General features: G+C 35.3%; 1 protein-coding gene across 1 annotated transcript; it reads left to right on the top strand.

The window, feature by feature from the left end:
- Positions 1-5,544: 5,544 nt before the first annotated feature.
- Positions 5,545-21,554, top strand: LOC132276083 (myosin-1-like). The gene is made up of 23 exons (XM_059777338.1): positions 5,545-6,883; positions 8,219-8,320; positions 8,458-8,601; positions 8,719-8,869; positions 8,985-9,012; positions 10,308-10,473; positions 10,655-10,718; positions 10,852-10,865; positions 10,953-11,037; positions 11,957-12,060; positions 12,277-12,415; positions 13,287-13,405; positions 14,545-14,697; positions 14,790-14,879; positions 15,251-15,328; positions 15,883-16,041; positions 16,208-16,414; positions 17,500-17,705; positions 17,899-18,034; positions 19,245-19,374; positions 19,487-19,633; positions 19,801-19,868; positions 20,712-21,554. Exons 1-23 carry the CDS (start codon positions 6,533-6,535, stop codon positions 21,369-21,371), a joined length of 3,501 nt encoding a protein of 1,166 aa, XP_059633321.1. The 5' UTR covers positions 5,545-6,532; the 3' UTR covers positions 21,372-21,554.
- Positions 21,555-22,384: the final 830 nt, after the last annotated feature.

The raw sequence follows: 22,384 nt of genomic DNA, 5'->3' as shown, positions 1-22,384 counted from the left end.
GTGAGGTATGTGAATTTTAGAGAAGAGATTCGGCGGAAGAGTAAAATGTTGATAATCTCGCAAGTTTTTTTTTTAATTTTTAATAGGAATGAACACGGTGTCCATCTCACTAATTATGAACAATTAAGGCTAGTTAATTCTCAAATTAAGGTCAACTATGACTCTTTTAGTCCTTATTAAAATTATCAATGATGTTTCAATCATAATTTCCTTCTTAAAATAGCAAACTAAAAGCTCATAATTTTAAATATGTTCATCAATATATTTACAAAATAACAGCAAGGAATTTAATATTCACATGTGGGTTCCTTTCTGTACCCTATAAGTCCTCACAATTGCCTTTATTTCAATTTAAATTTAATCTATAAGTTGATAAGGCAAATTAATTATTTCATTGTCACCCATCTAAACTTGCATTTAATTCCAATTAGTAATTGGACGCTTACAAACATCCTGTTTTTTGTATTAGAACAACCTAAGATTTCTTGTGATGATCCATATATACCTTATATACATGTGTGTGTAATATTCTTTAACCAAAAAATGTCGGTCATAGCCATTGAGTATCAAAAGTTGATGACGTGGCCCAACATAATATTAGTATCGAAATTATACAATCCTCTTAGTTTAAAACTCTGAATTACTCATTTATGCTAATATTTTAATCATTATTTGTTTCTTTTATCTTTATTATTAGTTGTTCCAATTTTTTTACTGACAAATGGAGTATTAAAAAATATTTTTATAGAACTCAACAAGTGGTCACGGAGAATATTGGGTAGCCCAAGGGTACCCCGTCAGCTTGTCCCACCTGGTATCCCAATTCAATAAAAATATGACAATTGGCTAACTATCCACATCACCTTCATACTCAAATTGCCACTAACGGAGCGTCGTCAACTTCGTAAAAAAACAGAAAAAAAAGGGTAAAGTGCAAGAAACCCCCCTATATTTTCAGCAAAAAACACAAAACCCCCCTGAACTAAGTAATAATCCCTAAACTATTCAAAATTTGCAATTTAAGGACAAATTCTAAAATCATAGGCACCGGAGCTTATCGGAAATATTAAATTACCAAATTGGCCTTAAATCAACCGACACCGTTTGGAATGTTTATTGTCGTTTGTTAAGTAGTAATCTTAAAAACCAATGATATGGCGACAACCCAACACCTTATCAACAAGCTTCACTTACCCTTCACCGTTTTAGCGCCAAACAACTTCCATACAGACTCCAATCTAAGAAGTTGACTCTGAAACTCAATTTGGAAACCATTGCTCATTCCATACAGAATTACACTACTCACTTTAGCACCAAACACCAACACTTGTACCAGACCCACCTATATATAAGCCACACACGCATATATATATATATATACATATATATATATACATACGGTCGACTTTCCATCTGCACCTTCGATCGAGAATTTTTTTCCTGATTTTTCAAAATTGCCAATTTGTTTCCTCAATTGCCTCCAAAATTTCTCTCTTAGGCAATCTTAACCGCCGCCGGCGCAATATTGCCTCCCCTCGGCAATCTTCATCGCCGCTGGGGCGATATTGCCTCCAATCGGCAATCTTCATCGCTGCCGGGGCGATATTGCCTCCCATCGGCAATCTTCATCGCTGCCGGCGCAATATCGCCTCCCTTCGGCAATCTCCATCACTGCCGGCGCAATATCGCCTCCCTTCTGCAATCTTCATTGCTGTCGGCGCAATATCGCCTCCCCTCACCACCAGTCAACGGAGGGAACTTTTCATAACCCGCCGTCGCAATATATATATATATAGTTGAACAGAAGCCATGGATCTTGTATACTGTTGATTTGTTAGTTCCAATAAAATAATGTTAAGCCATTTCAATGCATACTTGGTTTTGGAAAACAAAGAGAACCCAAATAAAAGGGATTTTACAAACTTAATTGTGGAGAAGGAGTAGTTCAGATTGAGGTTTGTTTGTTTGTTGCGCGAATGGTACAAGTGCGGTGATTGATTTATCAAATAACTTCAGGCACCAGTGGTGAAGAAGATGAACGTGACCGGCGTGACTTGTCTTGTTGTGGTAATTGAAAGATGGAGTACATGTAGTTGGAGTTGGAGGGTCTCTTTCTTCCATTGGAGTTTTGACGCACTCTATCTGATCATTTTTTTTTTTTCTTCAGAAGGTAACTCTATCTGATCATTTTGTGTGTCGCTTCAGTTGGGGTTGCAAGGTGAGACCTCCACAGGGATGGCAATGGCGATTTGTGAATTTGGGGTTTCATTAATTATCCCATAAGTAATAAGGGTAGTACCGGCATTTTGAAATTATAACCTAATTTACATGATAATCAGATGACGGAACAGTGTCATTTGGGTTTTTTTGCAAAAATTAAAATAGTTTAGGGAGTTTTCTTTTAAAATAAAAGTTCAAGGGGGTTTTTTACAAGAGAGAGTAAAGATTAGGGGGGTTTTTTGCACTTTACCCAAAAAAAAATTATGAAGCCTAAATCATTGAACCGACAGTACGTGATTGCACCAAGAGCCGATGATGGAACTTTCAATTCAACCAGAAGATCTCTAACTTCTTCGGCATATAACTCACCGAGCCTGATCCAACCGGATCCGAGAGCGCCGGGCCGACCGGTGTGTGAATAACCGCTGCGATCTTCGCCGGAGCTGAACCGGAGACGAAACCGAGCTGCAGACGGAAATCCTCCACCACGGCGCTCAGTAAACCGATCATAATTTGGCGAAGGCGTTGCCGTACGCGCCACTTTGGCTGAATCCAAAGACGTGTACAGGGATCTCGAGGTAGTAGCGCGCGGAACAGACGACGGAGGTTTGACGCCTTTCCACCGCCGGTTAACCGGCGGAGACTGGCCCGTCGTGAACGTCTTCTAACACCTTAGCTGCTTTTTTCAGCCCGTCGGTGAAACTCGATAAGCCTTGGCCTGCCACAAGTGCGTCGACAATTCGACGCGCCGATAACCGGCCGTTCACCGTCATTCTTTTCAGTGGCAACAACCTCTTGGAGTTTGCCCAGAAATTTGACGACACGATCAATCGCATTCTCTACCGTCACGCTTCGCTCACATCTAATACTATCACCAAATCGACCAGTGCTCGACATGCCATCTTCTCTGGCGCCGGCGGCGCTCTAACCTTCAAAACTATGGCGTATGTCTGGTAACTCCGCCGTACAGATTCAAGGAATTCTCTCATCTGGGTCTCTCTCAATCGCTCCAAAATCTTTAATTATTGTGGGTCTCTCTCAAACTATGGCGGCGCTCGGCGATGGTTGCTGGTTGGTGGGCCGGCTATGGTGAAGATGATTAACGCTAATTTTTTTTTTTAACGAAGTTGACGCCGTCTCCGTTAATGGCATGTTTGGTAAGAAACTGAGGTGGAAAGTTAGCCAGTTGTCATGTTTTTATTGGATTGGGGTACCAAGTGGACAAGCTGACGGGGTACCCTTGGGGTACCCAATATTCTCTCAGTGGTCACAAACCATGTCAGCAGCTGAAGTGGATTAGTTTTCTCCACAATATTATTATAAAAGGAATGTTCCAATTTTTTGTTTTTTTCTTTGCGGAACAGCAAATTGTTTATTAGAAAATGAAACCATATAATTTGCGAAGCTTCACAGCGTAAGATCTTCATTGCATTTTTTTACTTATTATTGTAATCAATAAAAAGAAAAGCAGAGTCCCATTTGTAGCATTTCCAGGCAGTCCTGTCCACGTGTTGAGATCTATAGCCGTTAAATTCCTATCCAACGGTCCTAAATTGAAACGGGTCCAAACAAATTGTGTCACGTTTGACTCCCTTCACCGTCTTCTTTACTCTGTTTCTTACGTCAAACTAATTACTGTATTATAACGGCATATGTTTATGTGATGACGGAATTAACCCTAGGGCTATCTTCTTTTATTTATTTATTTTTAATCCCATTGGTGTCCCCTTATCAACTTAAAGTTTGAAGTTACTTTTTCATTTATAAATCACCAAATTCATATAAACCATATTCTTTATTTCAATTCAAATACTTCTCCCGGGAAAAGAAGAAAAAAAAAAATCATTTTAATCGTTAGTAAAATAACAACATCCCAATAATACAGGTGAAAATGTTAAACATTTACATTGATAATTTGGAGTTTTGAAAAGATGTGAGACTAAATGGTTCCAAAAAAAAATGTGATTCACTAAAAAATTTCAAATGTGGTATTAAAATTTGTGAATAGCTAAGACAACAAAACATGTTACAGCATTTAATGTGATTGAATATTACATGGATTCGTGATTAAAATAATTAGACAACAAATTTTAAGAGTTATAAGAATAAAACTATAATTTGTTTTAAAAATCAAACAAATCCACACAAATTGGATCAAGGCCGGTCTTGAGATTTTCAAAATTTTGAGAGGTTTTAGACAAACTTTCAAATGAGAGGCCCTACATAAGATTTCACAAAACTCGGTCTTGGTGCTTTATAAAGAGTATGATCCAGTTTACATCAAAAAATTAAAAGAAATATTAAACACAACTTAGTTATAAAAATCAAAGTTAATTTGAGTTATAAAATTTCAATTAAAGTGCTCAAATCATGTTTTTCCAACATATTTTTTTTAAGAAATATCATAGCAAATCCATTCATTCTCTCTTATGACAACGTTGACCACATGTAAGATTTGATCAACTTCAATTTTGAAAAATTTCCCTTAACAAAAGCAATTGTAATTGGAATAGTTAATAATACGCTATACGCAATCGAAGAATTTTGAAAAATAATAACTTCACCTTTTTATAAAATCAAATACTTCAATTGTCTTTTTTGAATTATAGCTCTGAAAATAATTATATTCCATCAATATCAGTATTACACCCGGGAGTTAAAATTGGACTAGTTTTAACGAAGCCATGCATGCACATGATCCACAAAATAATATAAAATAAAAAATTTGGTTATTTGGACTAGGCTTAACGGAGCCCACCTTGCATGCACATGAATCCAATAATAATATAATAACAAAATAAACCAAACTCTGAGTTAAAATATAGAAAAATATATATTTTTTCTTTTGAAAGTAGGATATAGGAAAAAAATTATTGTTACCATAAAAATTATTGTTTATTACCAATTTTTTTTTAAAAAAATTATTATTGTTGCCATAAATTTACATGATATATAAGTATATATCATCTTTTAATTATGAAAATTATAGCCAGAATGCCAAATATATATTACTGTATTTGTTCTATGATCCTAAATTTGAGAGTTAGAGATCGTAGGCGAATGCCTTTGTTACCTTGCCCCAGGCCTATATATATATATATATATATTTTTTTTTTCCAGATGAGACTTCCATAATGGTAAATAAATTAATAAAGTTGTCATTAGCTGGCTGGGTTTGCATGTCATTTTATTAGAAAATGAAGGGGCAATTCAGTCTTTTAAGTCAAAGCGGAATAAACGTCAAAGGCATATATTCAAAATTTGGCCGGTGAGCAAAAATTGAAAAAAAAATGGGGATTGTAATGACACACATTCAAATGCTTTTATGTGTCTGACTCCGTGTGACTCAAGGGAGAGAGAACAAAAAAGCGGAGCAAAAGCTGCATCGTCTCCACATGCCTTGGATTTTCTTTCGGCAATTCCCCTCATTCTCAGGCATTGAAGATCGTGTAGTTCACAGACAACAATACACACTCTCTCTCTTCTTAAACCTCTGAAAAATTTTAAGATTCGATTTCGCAAATTCCACTTCGCCGTCTTCAGAATCTCGGCCGATGCTTCTATTACCTCTATTTCTGAGTTGTTTGGCTTAATTTTCTAATATATAAAGCTCTTATTGCGATCGTGGTGCAGAAGTAGATACGTCGGAGCTCTGAAGCACTTCGACCATTTTTTCAAGTTCAAAGAGGTCAGTGTTGTTTTCTTGACCATTTTTTTGTGCTGTTGGAGAGATCGGAATCTGGGTTTTCAGATCGTGTTAAATTTAGCAAATTTAAGTGTTTATTGTTGTGTTTTAGGAGGTGAACGGGTTGTAAGTTGAAGGACATTGGCAAGTAGTTTGGAGAGTATATTGAATTTTGATTGATAAGAGAAATATTCGAATAGTTTCATTGGTTTGTTAAGCTCAATATCAGATCGAAAAGAATTATGCTGAACCGTATTGGAGTATTTTGGGTCTGAATTATAGGGCTTGTTGGGAAATTTTGAAAATTTGTAGATAATTTAACCTTTTTTTTTGGTTTCAAAGTGATTTCTGTTAGATTGCAATCACTGCCGGCCATCTAGATTTTTATCATTCAATTAATTGGTTTACTTTTGCTGTTGAAATCATCAATGGTGACGGATCAGGGAAGAGCACTATAGTCTGTATAATAATTATGGTCCCCTCCATAAAGTTTGGCAGATAAGTCGTGGGACCTTTGTGAAGTTTGATTAACTTTGATTAACTCTTTTGGGGAAAAAAGTTAGCTTTTTGATATTCAAGTTCTATCCTGTTGTGTCTGGTGAGACTCATTCAGGAAAGTCTGAGAAAATGTCGCAGAAAACTCAGGTTGCACCTTCACTCCAGTCGATCAAATCTTTGCCTGTCGACTTCAGGTTTATGGGTTCACCTCTCGAGAACTTAGGTGATGTGAATACTAGCAATAATATTGGAAGTATACCTGAAGATGGTGAATCAACCAGTGAGGCTGTTCAGTATGCTGATAATGGCATGGATCAGTGTAATGATGAATCACCCTATGGTAGCTTGACTTTGTCAGCTGAAGAGAGGCCTTCTGTAAGTGATGAAGACTTGAATTCTTCAATTTATCCATCGAGATCAATTGTTCCTTCCCATACTGAATCGAAGTGGAGTGACACCAGCTCTTACGTTGCAAAGAAGGTATATTGTGGCTTCAGTGTTAGTTTCCAACACCTATTCAATAGCTTAAATTTTGTTATTGGCATGGTTACAATTGCTTTATTGTTCTTGTTACAGCATGAATTAACTTTCATAAATGTCTTAGTTAGCTATCAGCTTTTTGAACCAATCTGTACGGAGATCTTTGTTCTTTATACAGCATACACTATCAGCACTATGCAGTTACTCTTTGCAAATGCATCCATACAGTTAAAACAACTGGTCGTTGCTCACTTTATCAAGTTTGGTTTTGGTTGTATCATGCATGTTTCTTGAACCACTCATTTCTTTCAATTTTAGTGCCTATCAGAATGTTCCTCAGCATACTGTTTGGGCGGGCAAGTCTAAGAACATTTTTTTTTTTTTTTCTTTTGGAATATCCAAGCATGTAGCTTGAGTAGTGAAAGATATTGGTAATTCTAATGGGATATGAGGATTTTATGTGTTAACAACCATCTACTGTAAAATCATAAGCTGTTCGAGTGGGTGCAACTTTCATATTTAAATCCTCTAACATGCCTCCTCACGTGTGGGCTTCTTTTGGTCAACAGGCATTTAAATTTTAATTATCATGGTGATGGTGAAGCTTGAATTCAGGATCTTGCCTGCTCAACAACCATCTACTCTAAAGGCTTTATGTTAGAAAGGGTGTAACTTTATTATTTAGACCATTTAAAAGAATATATCCCTGGTCCATGTATTCAATGTTATTTTTCATACTCTTGATATTCACACTTGTTAAATTAGGTTCTTTGGCTTTGAGATATAAAGACTGCTACTCTCTCAGATTATGAGGATGTGACATGACAGGTTACCTTTACGGTTCTGGAATTGTAAAGAGTCTCCTGTCTTTTTAGTGTCTTGTTTTTATGATGTCCAAGCTTCACTTTCCAAGATATTTAGTTTTAGGATTTTGATTAATCTTGCTCCAATATCATGAATGTAACAAGACATTTTTTTTGGGATGTGACATGACAGGTTACCTTTACGTTTCCAATATATTTTTCTCCATTTTTCTCTATCTAGGGCATTATCCTATGTTAATTATGTGGTCATTGTCTATCTCTTTCATACAAAAGATTCGGAAATTCCAATAAAAAGTTATTCGTAGATTTCCGTGTTCCTTCTAGGTATCTGTTTAATCCAATTTTGGTGATGGCACTTAAGTTATTGGCATGAGAACTGAGAAATTCGCAATAGTGTGGATATTTTACACCAGAATATATAAGCTTTATGCAAAAATAGATGGTCAGATTTATTTAATCATTCTGTATTTATTGATTTTATTACCTACTTGTTAAAGTTAAACTGTTTCAGAAGCTCCAATCCTGGTTTCAACTTCCTAATGGTAACTGGGAGCTGGGGAAGATACTGTCGACTTCAGGGACTGAGACTGTGATATCACTGTCTGAGGGAAAAGTAAGCAAACTATCGGAAATTGTGAATTTATATATTTATTATTTAGTTTTTGTGGTGCAATCAAACTATTCATTATGTTTCACTTACCAAAAAGGGTAAAATAGAACTACTCATTTTGTTTTTGTTTTTCAATTTAGGTTTTAAAAGTGAATCCTGAAAGCCTGGTTCCAGCAAATCCTGATATCCTTGATGGTGTAGATGATCTCATGCAACTTAGTTATTTAAATGAACCATCGGTGCTATACAATCTTCAGTATAGATACAACCGAGATCTGATTTATGTATGTGTCTATCTACATGTTGAATTTTATTTCAAATTTGTATCTGATATGTGTTAATTTGTGCTGATATATCTGCGTTTATTTTTTTTTACTTTTAAACCTCAATGTGTATTTTAGACAAAAGCAGGGCCGGTGTTGGTTGCAATTAATCCCTTTAAGAAAGTCCCATTGTATGGCAATGATTACATCGAAGCATATAAGCGCAAATCTATGGAGAGCCCACATGTCTATGCCATCACTGACACAGCTATCCGGGAAATGATACGAGGTGGTTTTGATTTATTTTTATAGCCCTGTAACATTGACTTTTCAACGGCTAAGACCTTGTTTGGCAATCACCATAGTATTTAGAACTCTTACACTGTTTCTGGTTTTTCTTCCAGATGAAGTAAATCAGTCTATCATAATAAGGTCAGTACAGTATTTCTAAGACGAGCCAATATGTTTCCTATTCCGTTTTTATCATTCTTGCTCTCTCATTGTTTGTTTATTTATCAAAATATTTTTAATCTTCTATTTGTCTTCCTATTACTCGATGCTTGCAGTTTGTGATGTCCATTTTAATTGATTTGTATTTTCCATGTTTCTCTGTAGACACAAGAATATTCTTTGTGGCCTATTAGGTATACCTCTGACAATGCATGTCTTTTGGATGGTTAAAGAAGAGGTGCAGATAAAGCTATGAGATTTTCTCTTGAAATGTGTTTTAGTTGTATAAATGTATGCCAACATGTCCAGTTGTAATTTAGATGTTAAACACATAATCTGGCTAATAATGATTTTTCAAAAAGCTCTCAGGGACATCTAGCGTGGATAGTGTAGATTATATGTTGTGGTATGTCAGACTTGCAGACTGATATACATGTTGAATGGTACCTTGCATCAGCTTGTCTGATACGGACTGTTTGTTTGAAACTCAAAAGATACTATGGACAATCAATTAATATCTGCCTGCCTGCTGTTTGAGGAGAAACTCAAAGGTGTTCAGGCCTTCCTGGTGTCTGGATGGACAAAATTCTAGGAAACAAAACGTTTAAGCTTGTTTCATAAAGTTTTTTACCATACTAATTACACGTTTGGAACATGGTTCGAAGATGTGGAATCAGGTGCAAAGGCGGATGCAGATGCGGTGTAATGGGTGTAACATAACAGTATCGGTCAACATGGTCGTGAGTTTTTTCGACCTCGCAACATAAGACCAAAAACACACTGATACACAACTTTCACTACAGAATCCAATACAAATGTATTTTTAATGAATATTAGTGAATTTTGTTGATATATTAAAGATCATTTAAAGTAATGAATTATACATCCTAGCTTGTATGACAATTTGCTTGAGTTATTTTCTCACCATGCCTTACATTAAAATCAAATTGTTGTATCTTCTAAAAAGTTGATTTCTGATTGACTTTACATGTTCTGGTTTGAAAAGCTGTAATATCACTTGGATAATATTCTTATTCTTTACAGAAATCCAATTATATGAATCTTGAAACACATTAAATCAGTCGGGTTATTGAATAAATTCGTGATGAAATAAATCTTTAACACAATGTTTTCTGTAGTTCATGGAATCAGGCTAATATTGTGATCAAATTTCTGAAAGAGTTAAGGATGTATTAAGTCCAGTCCTTGATTGTTGTGACTTGTGACTTACATATGAATGCATGCCTTAGTCATATACTTGTTATCTCTATGTCCAGTGGTGAAAGTGGAGCAGGAAAAACCGAGACGGCAAAAATAGCAATGCAATATCTGGCTGCACTTGGAGGTGGTAGTGGAATAGAATATGAAATATTGAAGACCAATCCGATTTTGGAAGCCTTTGGTAATGCAAAAACATTAAGAAATGACAACTCCAGTCGCTTTGTAAGTTATTTTTTCTTTACATGGACATCTAATATTTTTTTTATCATATATTAATCTATAAAAATAAATATACACGTGTATGAGGAGATTAGATAATTTGCGATAATTGACGTCTAGAAATCAAATTCTTAAGTTGTGGCATTTTTTGCAAATTATGATAAGCTAAGTGAACCTGTCATAGGGAAAGCTGATTGAGATCCACTTCAGTGAAACTGGAAAAATATCAGGTGCCAAGATCCAAACTTGTAAGTTAGCTTTCATCATTGAGGTTCTGCAACACGTGTGTTATGTACTATATACTATTTGTGAATACCTAACGTAAATACTGACCTATGTCATTCAATTTGTTCTTTGCTGCTGCCAACATGGGCTGAACAGTTTTACTAGAAAAGGTATTTCTATATTCATCTGCTCTGCTCTGTGATTGTGATTTATCTGATCCTGTGTCAGATCATTAATTCAGTTTGTTTCGTGAACAGTCTAGAGTGTGCCAGTGTGCAGAAGGAGAAAGGTCATATCATATATTTTATCAGCTTTGTACCGGGGCTCCACCTGCTCTTAGAGGTATCTATTTCCTTGCTGTTCTTTTATTTGTTTTCATGATATTTTTGTTGTATGTCAGGGTAGCAATTTAATATCGTTGGCATTTACATTCCGCGTCAATATTTAAACCATCTTCTTTTTATCTTTTCCTTTTCTATTTCCATTTTTTCTGATTTTCATCGTGCTTTAATGTGTCCATCACTGGTATCTTGACCGTTCAATTACTGAGTGAAGTATTAAAAGGTGTTTTTCTGAATATAAACTCTGAAAATTGTTAGGCCCATTAAGTCTTTGAATTTTTTTTTTATGCTAGCACAGTATATAAGCAAACAAAAAGTTAGCAAGTCCGTTTGTTGAGTTTAGGATTGAATGATAATTGAACTTTGGACATTGCACGGTTCCCAGTTTTATGAATTTGTCTCTTACGCTGTCTTTTTCAAGGTTAATACTTTGCAATGATAAATGCTAAACGAATATTACAAATACTGCATGCAAACAAATAAAACTTTGTGATCCTTGGGGGCAAAAGGTGCACACCAGTAACTACATAGAAAGATCATCCTCTTCTCTCGTCTTCTCAGTTGTCAGTGCAGAAGTATCACCCTCCTTTTGTTTCATAGGTTCTTTTTTTTTTTTTTTTTTTTGTTGTTGTTGTTATAATCGTACAAGTTCACATGATACTTTGAAATCATGTGCAAGTGTTTTTTTTTGTGGAAGTAACAGAAAGATAGTTTCACTTTTGTACTGCATAGTGTTCTGAACTAAAAGATCCTGTTTCTGTGCACATGTCTTGACATAGTCTCTTACTAGAATTAAATTGGAGTGTTATTTTATTAGTTAGTATCTGTCGCGCCCCAAAATTTCATCCCCTTGGTGTCTACGGTATCTTATACCCTTTGCCTAAATATTTTATTCTTTTGCTTTTGTTGCTTTATAACAGAAAAACTTAATTTGAAGAGTGCAAATGAGTACAATTACTTGAGGCAAAGTGATTGCTATTCAATTTCTGGGGTGGATGATGCAGAACGATTTCGCATTGTGACGGTACTTTTTCCTTCTTCTGAACTGAATCTCAACCACTGGCTTTTTAGGCTTCTATTTCCTTGTTTATTAAACTCGTATTTGGGCAATAGGGGTTAGGCACATTAACTTCACTGTGGCTAGTCAGCGCCCAAAAGGAAAATATAAAAAATAAAAAATAAAAAATAAAAGCGAGAGAGAAAACTAAAAAAATTTCCTGCTGCCACTCCCATTTTTCAGGAAGCTCTGGATATTGTGCATGTTAGCAAAGAGGACCAAGAGAGTGTATTTGCAATGCTCGCAGCAGTCTTGGAGCTGGGGAATGTCTCCTTTACAGTGATTGATAATGAAAACCATGTTGAGCCTGTCCCATATGAAGGTAACACTCTTCCCTAGACACCAACATTTTCATGATTTATTTTTTTTCTTCCTGTATTGTTGGTTGGTTCACGTGCAATACATCAAACCAAAGTGCTTTGGTTTAATAAATCATGTTGCAGATGCATTAAGCAATGTCTGATCCCTAAATTTCAACTGAAATCTGTTGAATTTGGAGTTGAAATTAATAAAATAATTCTTAACGTTATTATATAGTTCTCCAGTATGGCCACCTAAATCAATTAGGTCAAGTCGATGCCACTGAAGAAATTTTATAATCAGCTCTGTATCATTTTATATCAGATTATCAGGTGGTGAGCAATCTAAGTGCCTGTCAAATTTGTCCGGAGAAAGGTGTTCTGATGTGGTTCTTTTTCTGAATGGTTTTTTTTTGCTGGAAACAATTTCAGAAGTTGATAATCCTATTGCAAAAGAATTTGTATTCCTATTATGTATTATGAGTTTTGTTATCAGACTCAGTGATTACTTGCTCTGACAAATTTCTTGAAGAAAAATTGAGGATGTTTGAAGTGGTTGGGTATAGGCTTGGTTTCCGCAGCATCTATCTCTTTGCATAGGTTTTATTGAAGGAACATAATTTTTCTATGTTTATCAATTAGTTGCTATGTTCGGATTCCTTCTTCCCCCCAGTAAACCATTAAAGTACATCTCTCTGCATATGTTTTATTGATTAATCTAATGCAAAACAGTCGTAAAAAAAAAAAAAAAAAAAAAAAACCACAATATATTTAATACTAAATGCATATGTAATCCTTTTTCTTTTTTGCTAAGTATGATAAATTTATAAAAGGAGAAATGAATGTGTAATCCTATTGCTTCTTCTCTCTGAAGGTTGGTTATTCAATTTTCAGGTCTAATCAATGTGGCTAAATTGATTGGGTGCAATGTTGGGGAGCTTAAGCTGGCTTTATCAACTCGAAACATGAGAGTTGGAAATGACAATATTGTCCAAAAGTTAACTCTATCTCAGGTAAGAAGAATTTTTCAGGAAAATTTACATCTAGTGGACATTGGTCAAATAGGCTGGTGGCATTGGTGTATTGGTTGACGAGATGCATTTAGTTGGTTTATTCATGTCATGAAATGCTCTTCAGTCATTTCTTTAAGCATGCAACCCAAGCACCCAACCTGTTCTTCAAGCCGATCTTCCCTACGCATGCTCAATCCATGTTCAATTTTTTGAACTTGGTTTGAGCTTCTTAGTCAAATTGGTTGAGATCTGGTTGATCTGATGTAACCTCAGGTTGAGCTACTCCTATGCGTAATTTTTTTTTTTTTTTTAAATGTGTAAATATATAAAAATAAATAAAATTATATACAATTCTCAAGAAATTAATACTTCAAATATTAATCTACAATAAATCAAGATTTAAAGAAAAAAACTGGTTGATGACAATTATAAACATCTATTTAAAATTATAAATATATAGAAAACGGGGTTAAACTTGGGTTCAGGTCGCCGACAAAACGGGCTGGGTTTCGGTAGGGTTCATTTTGGTCTGTCCAAGTTTTTTTTTTTTTTTTTTTTTCATAATTCTGTCCAAGTTTCCCCATACTCATTTTTCTAATGGTGTAAAGGACTTGTCTTCAAATCCAAATGACTAGGTATGGATATGAGTTGTGTCTTGGCATACTTGCTGCCAGCTCTATTAGTTTTCTTTCTTCTTCCTTTTTTTTTTTTTTTCTTAAATGAAGAACGGACCTATGAAATCAAATAGATTTTTATTTTATTATTTATTGAAGAGATGGACACATGAATCGAGTGGACTAAATCAAACTTACTAAAAGTAGACCTCCAAGGTTCAATCTTGTGACATATATGGTAGATCCTGTTGGTTCAGCAGTGGGGCCCACAACTTTTCTGTACTATACTTTTATGCGAGACTGATTGCCATCACTTAACACCTACAGGCTACAGGCATGCACATGATTGTGGAACTTTATGAGATTATAGGTTTACTTTCCATAGTGTTCGATATACTAAAAATTCAGTGGAATGCCCTCGAGGTTATCAGCTTTCGGTAACATGGAAATTTTTTTTTATGTATATTATATTTTTAAAATTTTATTCTATATGATGATCATTGGATTCTGCTTTCCATCTTTCAGGCGATTGATGCAAGAGATGCTTTGGCAAAATCAATTTATTCTTGTCTGTTTGACTGGCTAGTTGAACAAATCAACAACTCACTTTCAGTAGGCAAACGTCGTACTGGAAGATCCATCAGCATTCTTGACATCTATGGCTTTGAATCATTTGATGTATGTTCTTGTGCTTTAACTCTTCTGTATTTATGTGTATCTTTTTACTTTATGAATAATCAATAATCCTTAGTGATAATTTTTCTTCTCAGAGGAATAGTTTGGAGCAATTTTGCATCAATTATGCAAACGAGAGGTTGCAGCAACACTTTAATCGTCACTTATTCAAGTTAGAGCAGGAGGTAACTGTCCCATTTATTTCTCAGAGATGACCTGCAAAAGTAAAAGAAAAATGAAACTTGAATAGGAGATTAATCATATATTCTGATAAGAAAAGGATATCGTATTTTTTCCACATAGAAGGGAGCAATCATCCCTGCCCTCCTTCAGCTCGACTTTTCCTATTTTTAATTTCTGATGATGGATCTGTCGGTGATCTAGAATACTATATGGCTCACCAACCCATGCTAGATTGTTGTGGTTCAGTCTCAACTTTCCAACCTTCCAAATAAGAACGACCTTAGTTTAGACATGCATTTCATGGATGATTTTGGTGTGTAGGCATAACCCAATCTTATTATAATTTAATTGAGAAATGAATTATATTTTTCAGGAATACATCCAAGATGGCATTGACTGGGCAAAAGTTGATTTTGAAGACAACCAAGATTGCCTAAATCTTTTTGAGAAGGTATAGGTCTCGCCGATGCATTAGCTTCAATTAACCAATTGATTGCATTCCATCTAAATGTGTCTTATGGTTATCTAAATGTGTAGTCTGCATAGTGATCAGTAATCGTATTTTTGTTACTGGTAGGGATAGTAGCCATTATTTGTCCATGATAGTATTCATAATGATGTGGTACTATGTCCTTCAAAATTTTTGGACAACCATATCAAGAACATTGTAATGATATTTTCGTAGTTGCGTGGTAGCATTTGAAAGTTTGTACCAGCGGTTCACGTTTTATTTTGTAGCATGCCAAAGAGTTTCTATATACGCATAGGATTGAATAAACTTTGCTAGTTTTTATACGATACAAATGGGTTTCTTTTCTCTCTTTCGCTTTATCATGTGGTTTTGTTATGAAGAACTGCAGGTGGAGTGAATGAATGGTACAAATAGTGAAACAGAGGTTTTAATGCTTTTTTCTTGAAAACATAGCCTACTGCTATTAATGGTTTACTAATTAAATAATATATGTTGTATGTATGTCTGAACCTTTTTCCTTGTATTTCATGCAGAAACCGTTGGGATTATTGTCTCTGTTAGATGAGGAGTCCACCTTCCCAAATGGCACTGACTTGACATTTGCCAACAAGCTTAAGCAGCATCTGAGTTCTAATTCTTGTTTCAAAGGAGAACTAGGGAAAGGTTTTTCTGTCTGCCATTATGCTGGAGAGGTAAGCAAATCCTTAATCACCTTTTGCCCTTGTTACATCACAGAGTGTCTGACAAGTATGTTGTGAAAAGTAATAATATGGCATAATAGCTGAAGGTGCACAATTGCAATTTTTTTCCTGCTGCTGCTGCTGTCTGATATTTGGTAGGTCCACTTGCTCCTCTCAGGTTCAGTACAACACAACTGGGTTTCTGGAGAAGAATCGGGATTTGTTACACTTGGACTCCATTCAACTTCTGTCTTCTTGCATGTACCACCTTCCACAGATTTTCGCATCCAATATGCTTACACAATCTGAGAAACCTGTTGTTGGTGCTTTATATAAATCTGGCGGTGCAGATTCCCAGAAGCTGAGTGTTGTGACAAAATTTAAGGTACATTCACTTTCCCGATTTTGGTAGTTCTTAAAGATGACCATCAAAACTTGCATGGTTCATAATTATGCTGACAAGATTGACATGAATATCATAAGAGAGATGTTTAGGGACACTAGGTATTTTTTTCCTCCTTTTCTATGCTTTATGTGCTAATGGTTTTTAAATTATTATTTTTTTAAACCAAAGTATAAAAAGTCAGGTAATTAAAAATGATTGAACATTATCTAAAATTGTTCCTCATATATGCTGAGTAGGCTACTTATATGGATTGACAATGCTTCATGGGAGAAACCCCTCTGTGACTGTGAAATTAACTTCGTGAAAGGTTTAGAAAGAGAAACAATGTGATCTATTGAAGAACCAAAAATTTAAAAGGATATACATATGGAAATCAGATTGTGATTTCCTAAATTGATATTTTCAATAGCTATGGCTGAGTTTCTCTGCTTCAGCAATGAGGAATCAATGTTGCTATGGCTGAAAATTTCGCTTCAATTCAGGTTGAAGAAGTGCTTAGAAGAGGTAAATGTGTAACTCTATGAACTAAGGCATTAAGCATTGGCATACAAGTATATAAATTTCTCAGGTTGAACTCCATTCTCTATAATTTTGGAACTGTTTTAAGAAGTTTAAAATCCTTGTAATGCCACTTGTGGTAATCTATTATGAACTGAATTCGATGGCTGATCCAGGTTCTTTAAAAATGGTCTTATTCACGATCTATTCTAGATCTCCTTTCTAGAATTTTAAACATAGTTCTTGTTTTCATGCATAAAATAGTTGAAGGTTATTCAGGAAAAAAAAAAATAGTTGAAGGTTGTTTGTGACATAGCCTTGAAAGGAAGGATGGCCAAATATATTTTCTGTATGTATATCAAACAAATGTTGCTTTTTAGTGGTGGCAGACTTGTGTTTTTCTTTACACTTGGATTTGTGATTGGTGCAATTGATGGGAGCATGGCATCTTGAGTGTATCTGAACCTCATAGTCTGTAGATTTGAGAAAAATGACGTTGAAGAGAATGTTCTTTCCGGATCAGAGTTAACTTCTCCATCTGATATATTGCATTTCTTTGTGTTTAGAGCCAATTATTCCAACTAATGCAACGTTTAGAGGCTACTACACCACATTTCATACGTTGCATCAAGCCCAACAAGTTCCAGTCTCCTGGAATATATGAGCAAGGACTTGTATTACAGCAACTAAGATGTTGTGGGGTCCTAGAAGTAGTTCGAATATCGAGATGTGGCTTTCCTACTAGGATGTCACATCAGAAGTTTGCAAGAAGGTAAAGAAATATATCATTATTTTTTCTTACTTGTTCTAATTGTTGTGGTGCGTATGATAAGGTTGCAAATACCTTTTAAGCATCTCTTTTTTTAAAGTTTTTTTTTTTTTTTTGGACATGTTATTACTTTTAAAGCATCTTGTTTTTTGACTTTCTTTTATCCTTGTCTCCTTATAATGTGGTCCTGCATCAGGTATGGTTTTCTTCTATTGGACCACGTTGCATCACGAGATCCACTCAGTGCTTCAGTTGCAATTCTTCATCAGTTCAATATTCTGCCAGAAATGTATCAAGTCGGTTACACAAAATTATTTTTCCGAACTGGACAGGCAAGATGAATATGTGTGATTGATTTCATATCCTTTTTGGCCCTTTTCCTTTTTGTCTCCTTTTCTTTTTATTTTTTATTTGCTTTATCATGCTAAAAGTCAAAACTATGGTGCATGCATATCAAGGTATGTGTTGACTAGGAGAAAATGATTATTATTGACCTCCGAGACTCAGAATTTAATTTGCTGCCCACCTGCAGGTCTAAGGTCTTATCCCTTGAGAATACATTTAATTTTCCAGATGGAAAGGAATAGTAGAACTTTTACATCTAGTTGGAAATGTTATTAGTGGCTCTATTGAAATGAGATAAGTTATTTATCAAAAAAAAAAAAAAATTGAAATGAGATAAGTAAGTTAAAGAAAGAAAATTGAGATTAATCTCATGTTAGATTTATTTATTTTTAAAAAAATAAAAAAATTCTTTTCCCAATACACATATATTTAGGACATTAGCTTGTGTAAGAACAATTAGGTTCCATTTGGATGGAAGGAGTTCGAATGAAGGGGTATATAAACAAACATTTAAATGAATATAACATATATGTAGAGTGAATGATTTGATTTAGGTTTAAGCTTTAACAATGATTTGAGAAACTTACATGTATTGATTTCAGAAAACTTGGTGGAAGGAGTTATTTGAAATCCATGTTGGTAATTATTTCTGCTGCTCGATGATGGCAATAAAATGTGTCTCATAATCTCATATCCCCTTGAGACTCGAATCCAACTCAATAACAAATTTTGTCTAAACTCAAATCTGTTAATTTTAAATCCATTCATTGTGTGGAGCAGATGGTATCTGGTTCTGTTAAGTATTTGTCTTCTTTGTTTTCTATATTATACATACCTATTTGCTGATGTGCTCTTGGAACTTGTACTCAATAGTAGTCCCTTACAAGTGTTTTCATGAATTATTGAATCTCTTACACCGGAGCTAGAAACGGTTTATCATGTTTTTCTAATCTTTGATGTGAGTATTATACAAATAAAATAGAGGGCAGCCTTACATCTAAATGTGGCAGAGGTAGTGATAAAACAGGGTTGCATTACACATTTACAGGGGCAGCAAAAATAACCCCCACAAATAGTAGTTCTTAATGGTTAACATTACGACTGGATGAATTGTTTATAATTTTTTACACCTTCTGCTGGATGTTTGATGTGTTTTATTAATGACAAATCTTTGTCTGTCAATGACAATCTATTTAGATCGGGGTGCTCGAGGATACAAGAAACCATACCCTCCTTGGTATCTTACGTGTTCAAAGCTGCTTTAGAGGTCATCAAGCTCGTCGTTACCTCAAGGAGTTTAGGAGAGGAATTGCAACCCTTCAGTCATGTATATCTGTTTTTCACCTTGTGTATTGAAGTTTCTCAATTGCTTTTCAGTGGAAACCATAATCTGTCCGAAAGGTCTTTGAGGATTGATGTTTCTAAATTTTTTCTTGCAGTTGTTCGAGGTGAGAGACACAGGAAGGAATATGCAGTCTTACTACAGAGACATAGAGCAGCTACAGTTATACAAAAGCATTTGAAAGGCAGGATTGGAAGGAAGAAGTTCACAAATGTTTATCATGCATCAATTCTGATACAATCGGGTAAACTGTGAAATGAATAACTGGGTTGGGTTGGGACAATCAGTCTGGAATGCTAACTAAAATTCCTTTAATCTGGAAAGGCTCCGGACTGACATTGCAAGCTTTAGTGTTTACCAGTATTACATTAATTGTATGTTGTTCATCATAATGATCAAGCTTTTTCACAGTCATTCGGGGCTGGTCAATCAGAAGATGCTCAGGAGACATAGGATTACTCCAATGCGGTGGGAGAAAGGTACTTGTTAGTTCTGCTAGTGGCTTTAAGTCACTGTGTGATGATTGATTTTTTGAAGTTTGTGCTCGTTTATAACAAACTCTAGTGGCAAATCAAATTAATTTCCTTTAATCCGGGCAGGTTCCAGACTAACATTTGTGCTCGTTTATAAATTAATTTTCTATGAAGCATGGAGCATGTTCCTTATATCTCTTCAGTAAGCTAAGGAAGAATATATCTATGCTCCTTTCTTTTTCAAATTTTTGGGTGGTATTATTCTTATTGAAACAAAGATCCAGCACATGATATTCCTAAATCTGATAAGACTCGGCCCTTATGTGACATGTTAGACAAGTTTGTGATGGGGAGACTTTAAGTACCTGCAAATATTTTGTTAGACAAGACTAACAAAATCACTTGGTACAGTTGTCCTTCTCAATTGTCACACAAGTATCCTTTTTACGGTGGTCTCTGTAACTTTTTATGATATCTTGAGCCAGATCATTATGGTCCTCTCTCTCATAATTTTTAGTGGAGTGTTAGAAGAACTTACAAGTATGGCATACATTTGAGTGGAAGATATAGGAAAAGCCTGATCAACTGATCGCACCGAGTTACATGGAAAGCCAGCTCTGAGAACTGAGTAGTCTATGTTCATTGTTTGAGTGTGATTTGCACCATTTTCATGGTCAACTGAGCTCTTAGCATGATGTGTTCATATTTTATTGATAGGTTTTCTTGTCCTATTGAAATTTACCTGTGTGTTCAACTGACAGTTATATGTAGTGATTAACAATCTCTCTGTTGTGCATGCAATTCCCCTTGCCTTTTTCATACATGGTAAAAATGATTGTTCTTAAACAGGGTAATGAGTCGGATGAGGTGTTGGTGAAGTCATCTTTCCTTGCTGAGCTACAACGGCGAGTTCTTAAGGCCGAGGCTGCTCTAAGAGAGAAAGAAGAGGAGAATGACATCCTCCACCAGAGGCTCCAGCAGTATGAGAGCCGTTGGTCTGAGTATGAGCTGAAAATGAAGTCCATGGAAGAAGTGTGGCAGAAACAAATGAGATCACTACAATCAAGCCTATCCATTGCAAAGAAGAGCCTAGCTGTTGATGATTCTGCAAGGAATTCTGATGCATCAGTCAGTATAAACGATGACAGAGACTACAGCTGGGAAACGGGTAGTAATTTCAAAGGTCAAGACAGCAATGGGGTGAGACCAATGAGTGCAGGTCTGAGTGTTATAAGCCGATTGGCTGAAGAATTCGAGCAGAGGAGTCAAGTATTTGGTGATGATGCGAAATTCCTGGTGGAGGTAAAGTCAGGTCAGGTCGAGGCGAGTTTGAACCCAGATCGTGAGCTTAGAAGGTTAAAACAGATGTTTGAAGCTTGGAAGAAGGATTACGGAGTAAGACTGCGAGAAACAAAGGTAATCTTGAATAAGCTTGGAAATGAAGAAGGGGCCGCTGACCGGGTGAAAAAGAAGTGGTGGGGGAGGAGGAACAGCTCAAGGATAAATTAGATTTTACGATTTTCCCGTGGCTTGTCTTTGAGCCTTATTTTTTGTTTTGGTTTTTTGAAGTTTGAAAATTGTTGAAAAACACTAGAGTTCTGTCCTTAGGAACAAGTTGGTGCATTGCAGAGCGTCATAATTCAAATATGTATATCAATTTTATATACAATTGCGAGTTCTATGTTGGTGAGAGATGCTATCAGTTATATATATATATATATATATATATACATATATATTTTGATCCTTTGTGCAGAGCAATATTCGCACAGAAGGGTATAGTTTGTCACATGTAATTTGCGGTGTGTTTGATTCCGTTGATGGGATCACTTTTATTCCTGGAAATAAAATGCATGAGCTGTCCCAGTTTACGTGCTTCATTTTATTTTGGCAAAATGCCAAAACATGAAACTCTGTACTACCAATTTTTGGTAACTCATCCCTTAACTAATTTGGCAATAAACCATCCTGACCTTAACCAAAATTCTGCAATCCTTTTTGTAGTTTTGAGTTATAAAATTTCTATTTTAACCTGTTTTAAAAAAAATAATAATAATTTGGATCAATTTACTATTCATATATATATATATATATTGACAGAAATATAAAATTGGATTGGGGTTGTTCTCCGGCGGAGAGGCTACGCCTCTCCTCTGTCGGATCACCTTCCAGTTGAGAAATTCCGTAACACAGAGCACTTTCCAGACAACGATAATGCTGGCAATGTTGAGATTGATGGTGATGTTAGAGAGAGTTTGGGGGCTAGAGATCAATTGACAAGAGAGACAATCCATAACCACTCTTTCCTTAGTTTCATGTTTGGTAAGACACCTCTGAGGCAAAGAAGCAAGGACGACCTGGAGCCCTTATTTTGCCAAGTCTTCGACCTCATCCTTCCTTTTCGATTTTTTTTTTATTTTTTTTTGTCTATTTTCCTCTGTTAATTTTTTTAGTTAATTTTTTTTTACTAAAAATAAAATGTAATTTAAAAAAATAATATAAATTCATTTTATTCCAACTTT

The sequence above is a fragment of the Cornus florida genome, unplaced genomic scaffold (genome assembly GCF_030987335.1).
Source record: "Cornus florida cultivar Cherokee Brave unplaced genomic scaffold, ASM3098733v1 CherokeeBrave_3.0.0_Hap2_Chr10, whole genome shotgun sequence".
NCBI classification, from domain to species: Eukaryota; Viridiplantae; Streptophyta; class Magnoliopsida; order Cornales; family Cornaceae; genus Cornus; species Cornus florida.
The sequence above is the reverse complement of the archived record's forward strand: the minus strand, read 5'-3'. Positions and strand labels throughout refer to the sequence as shown.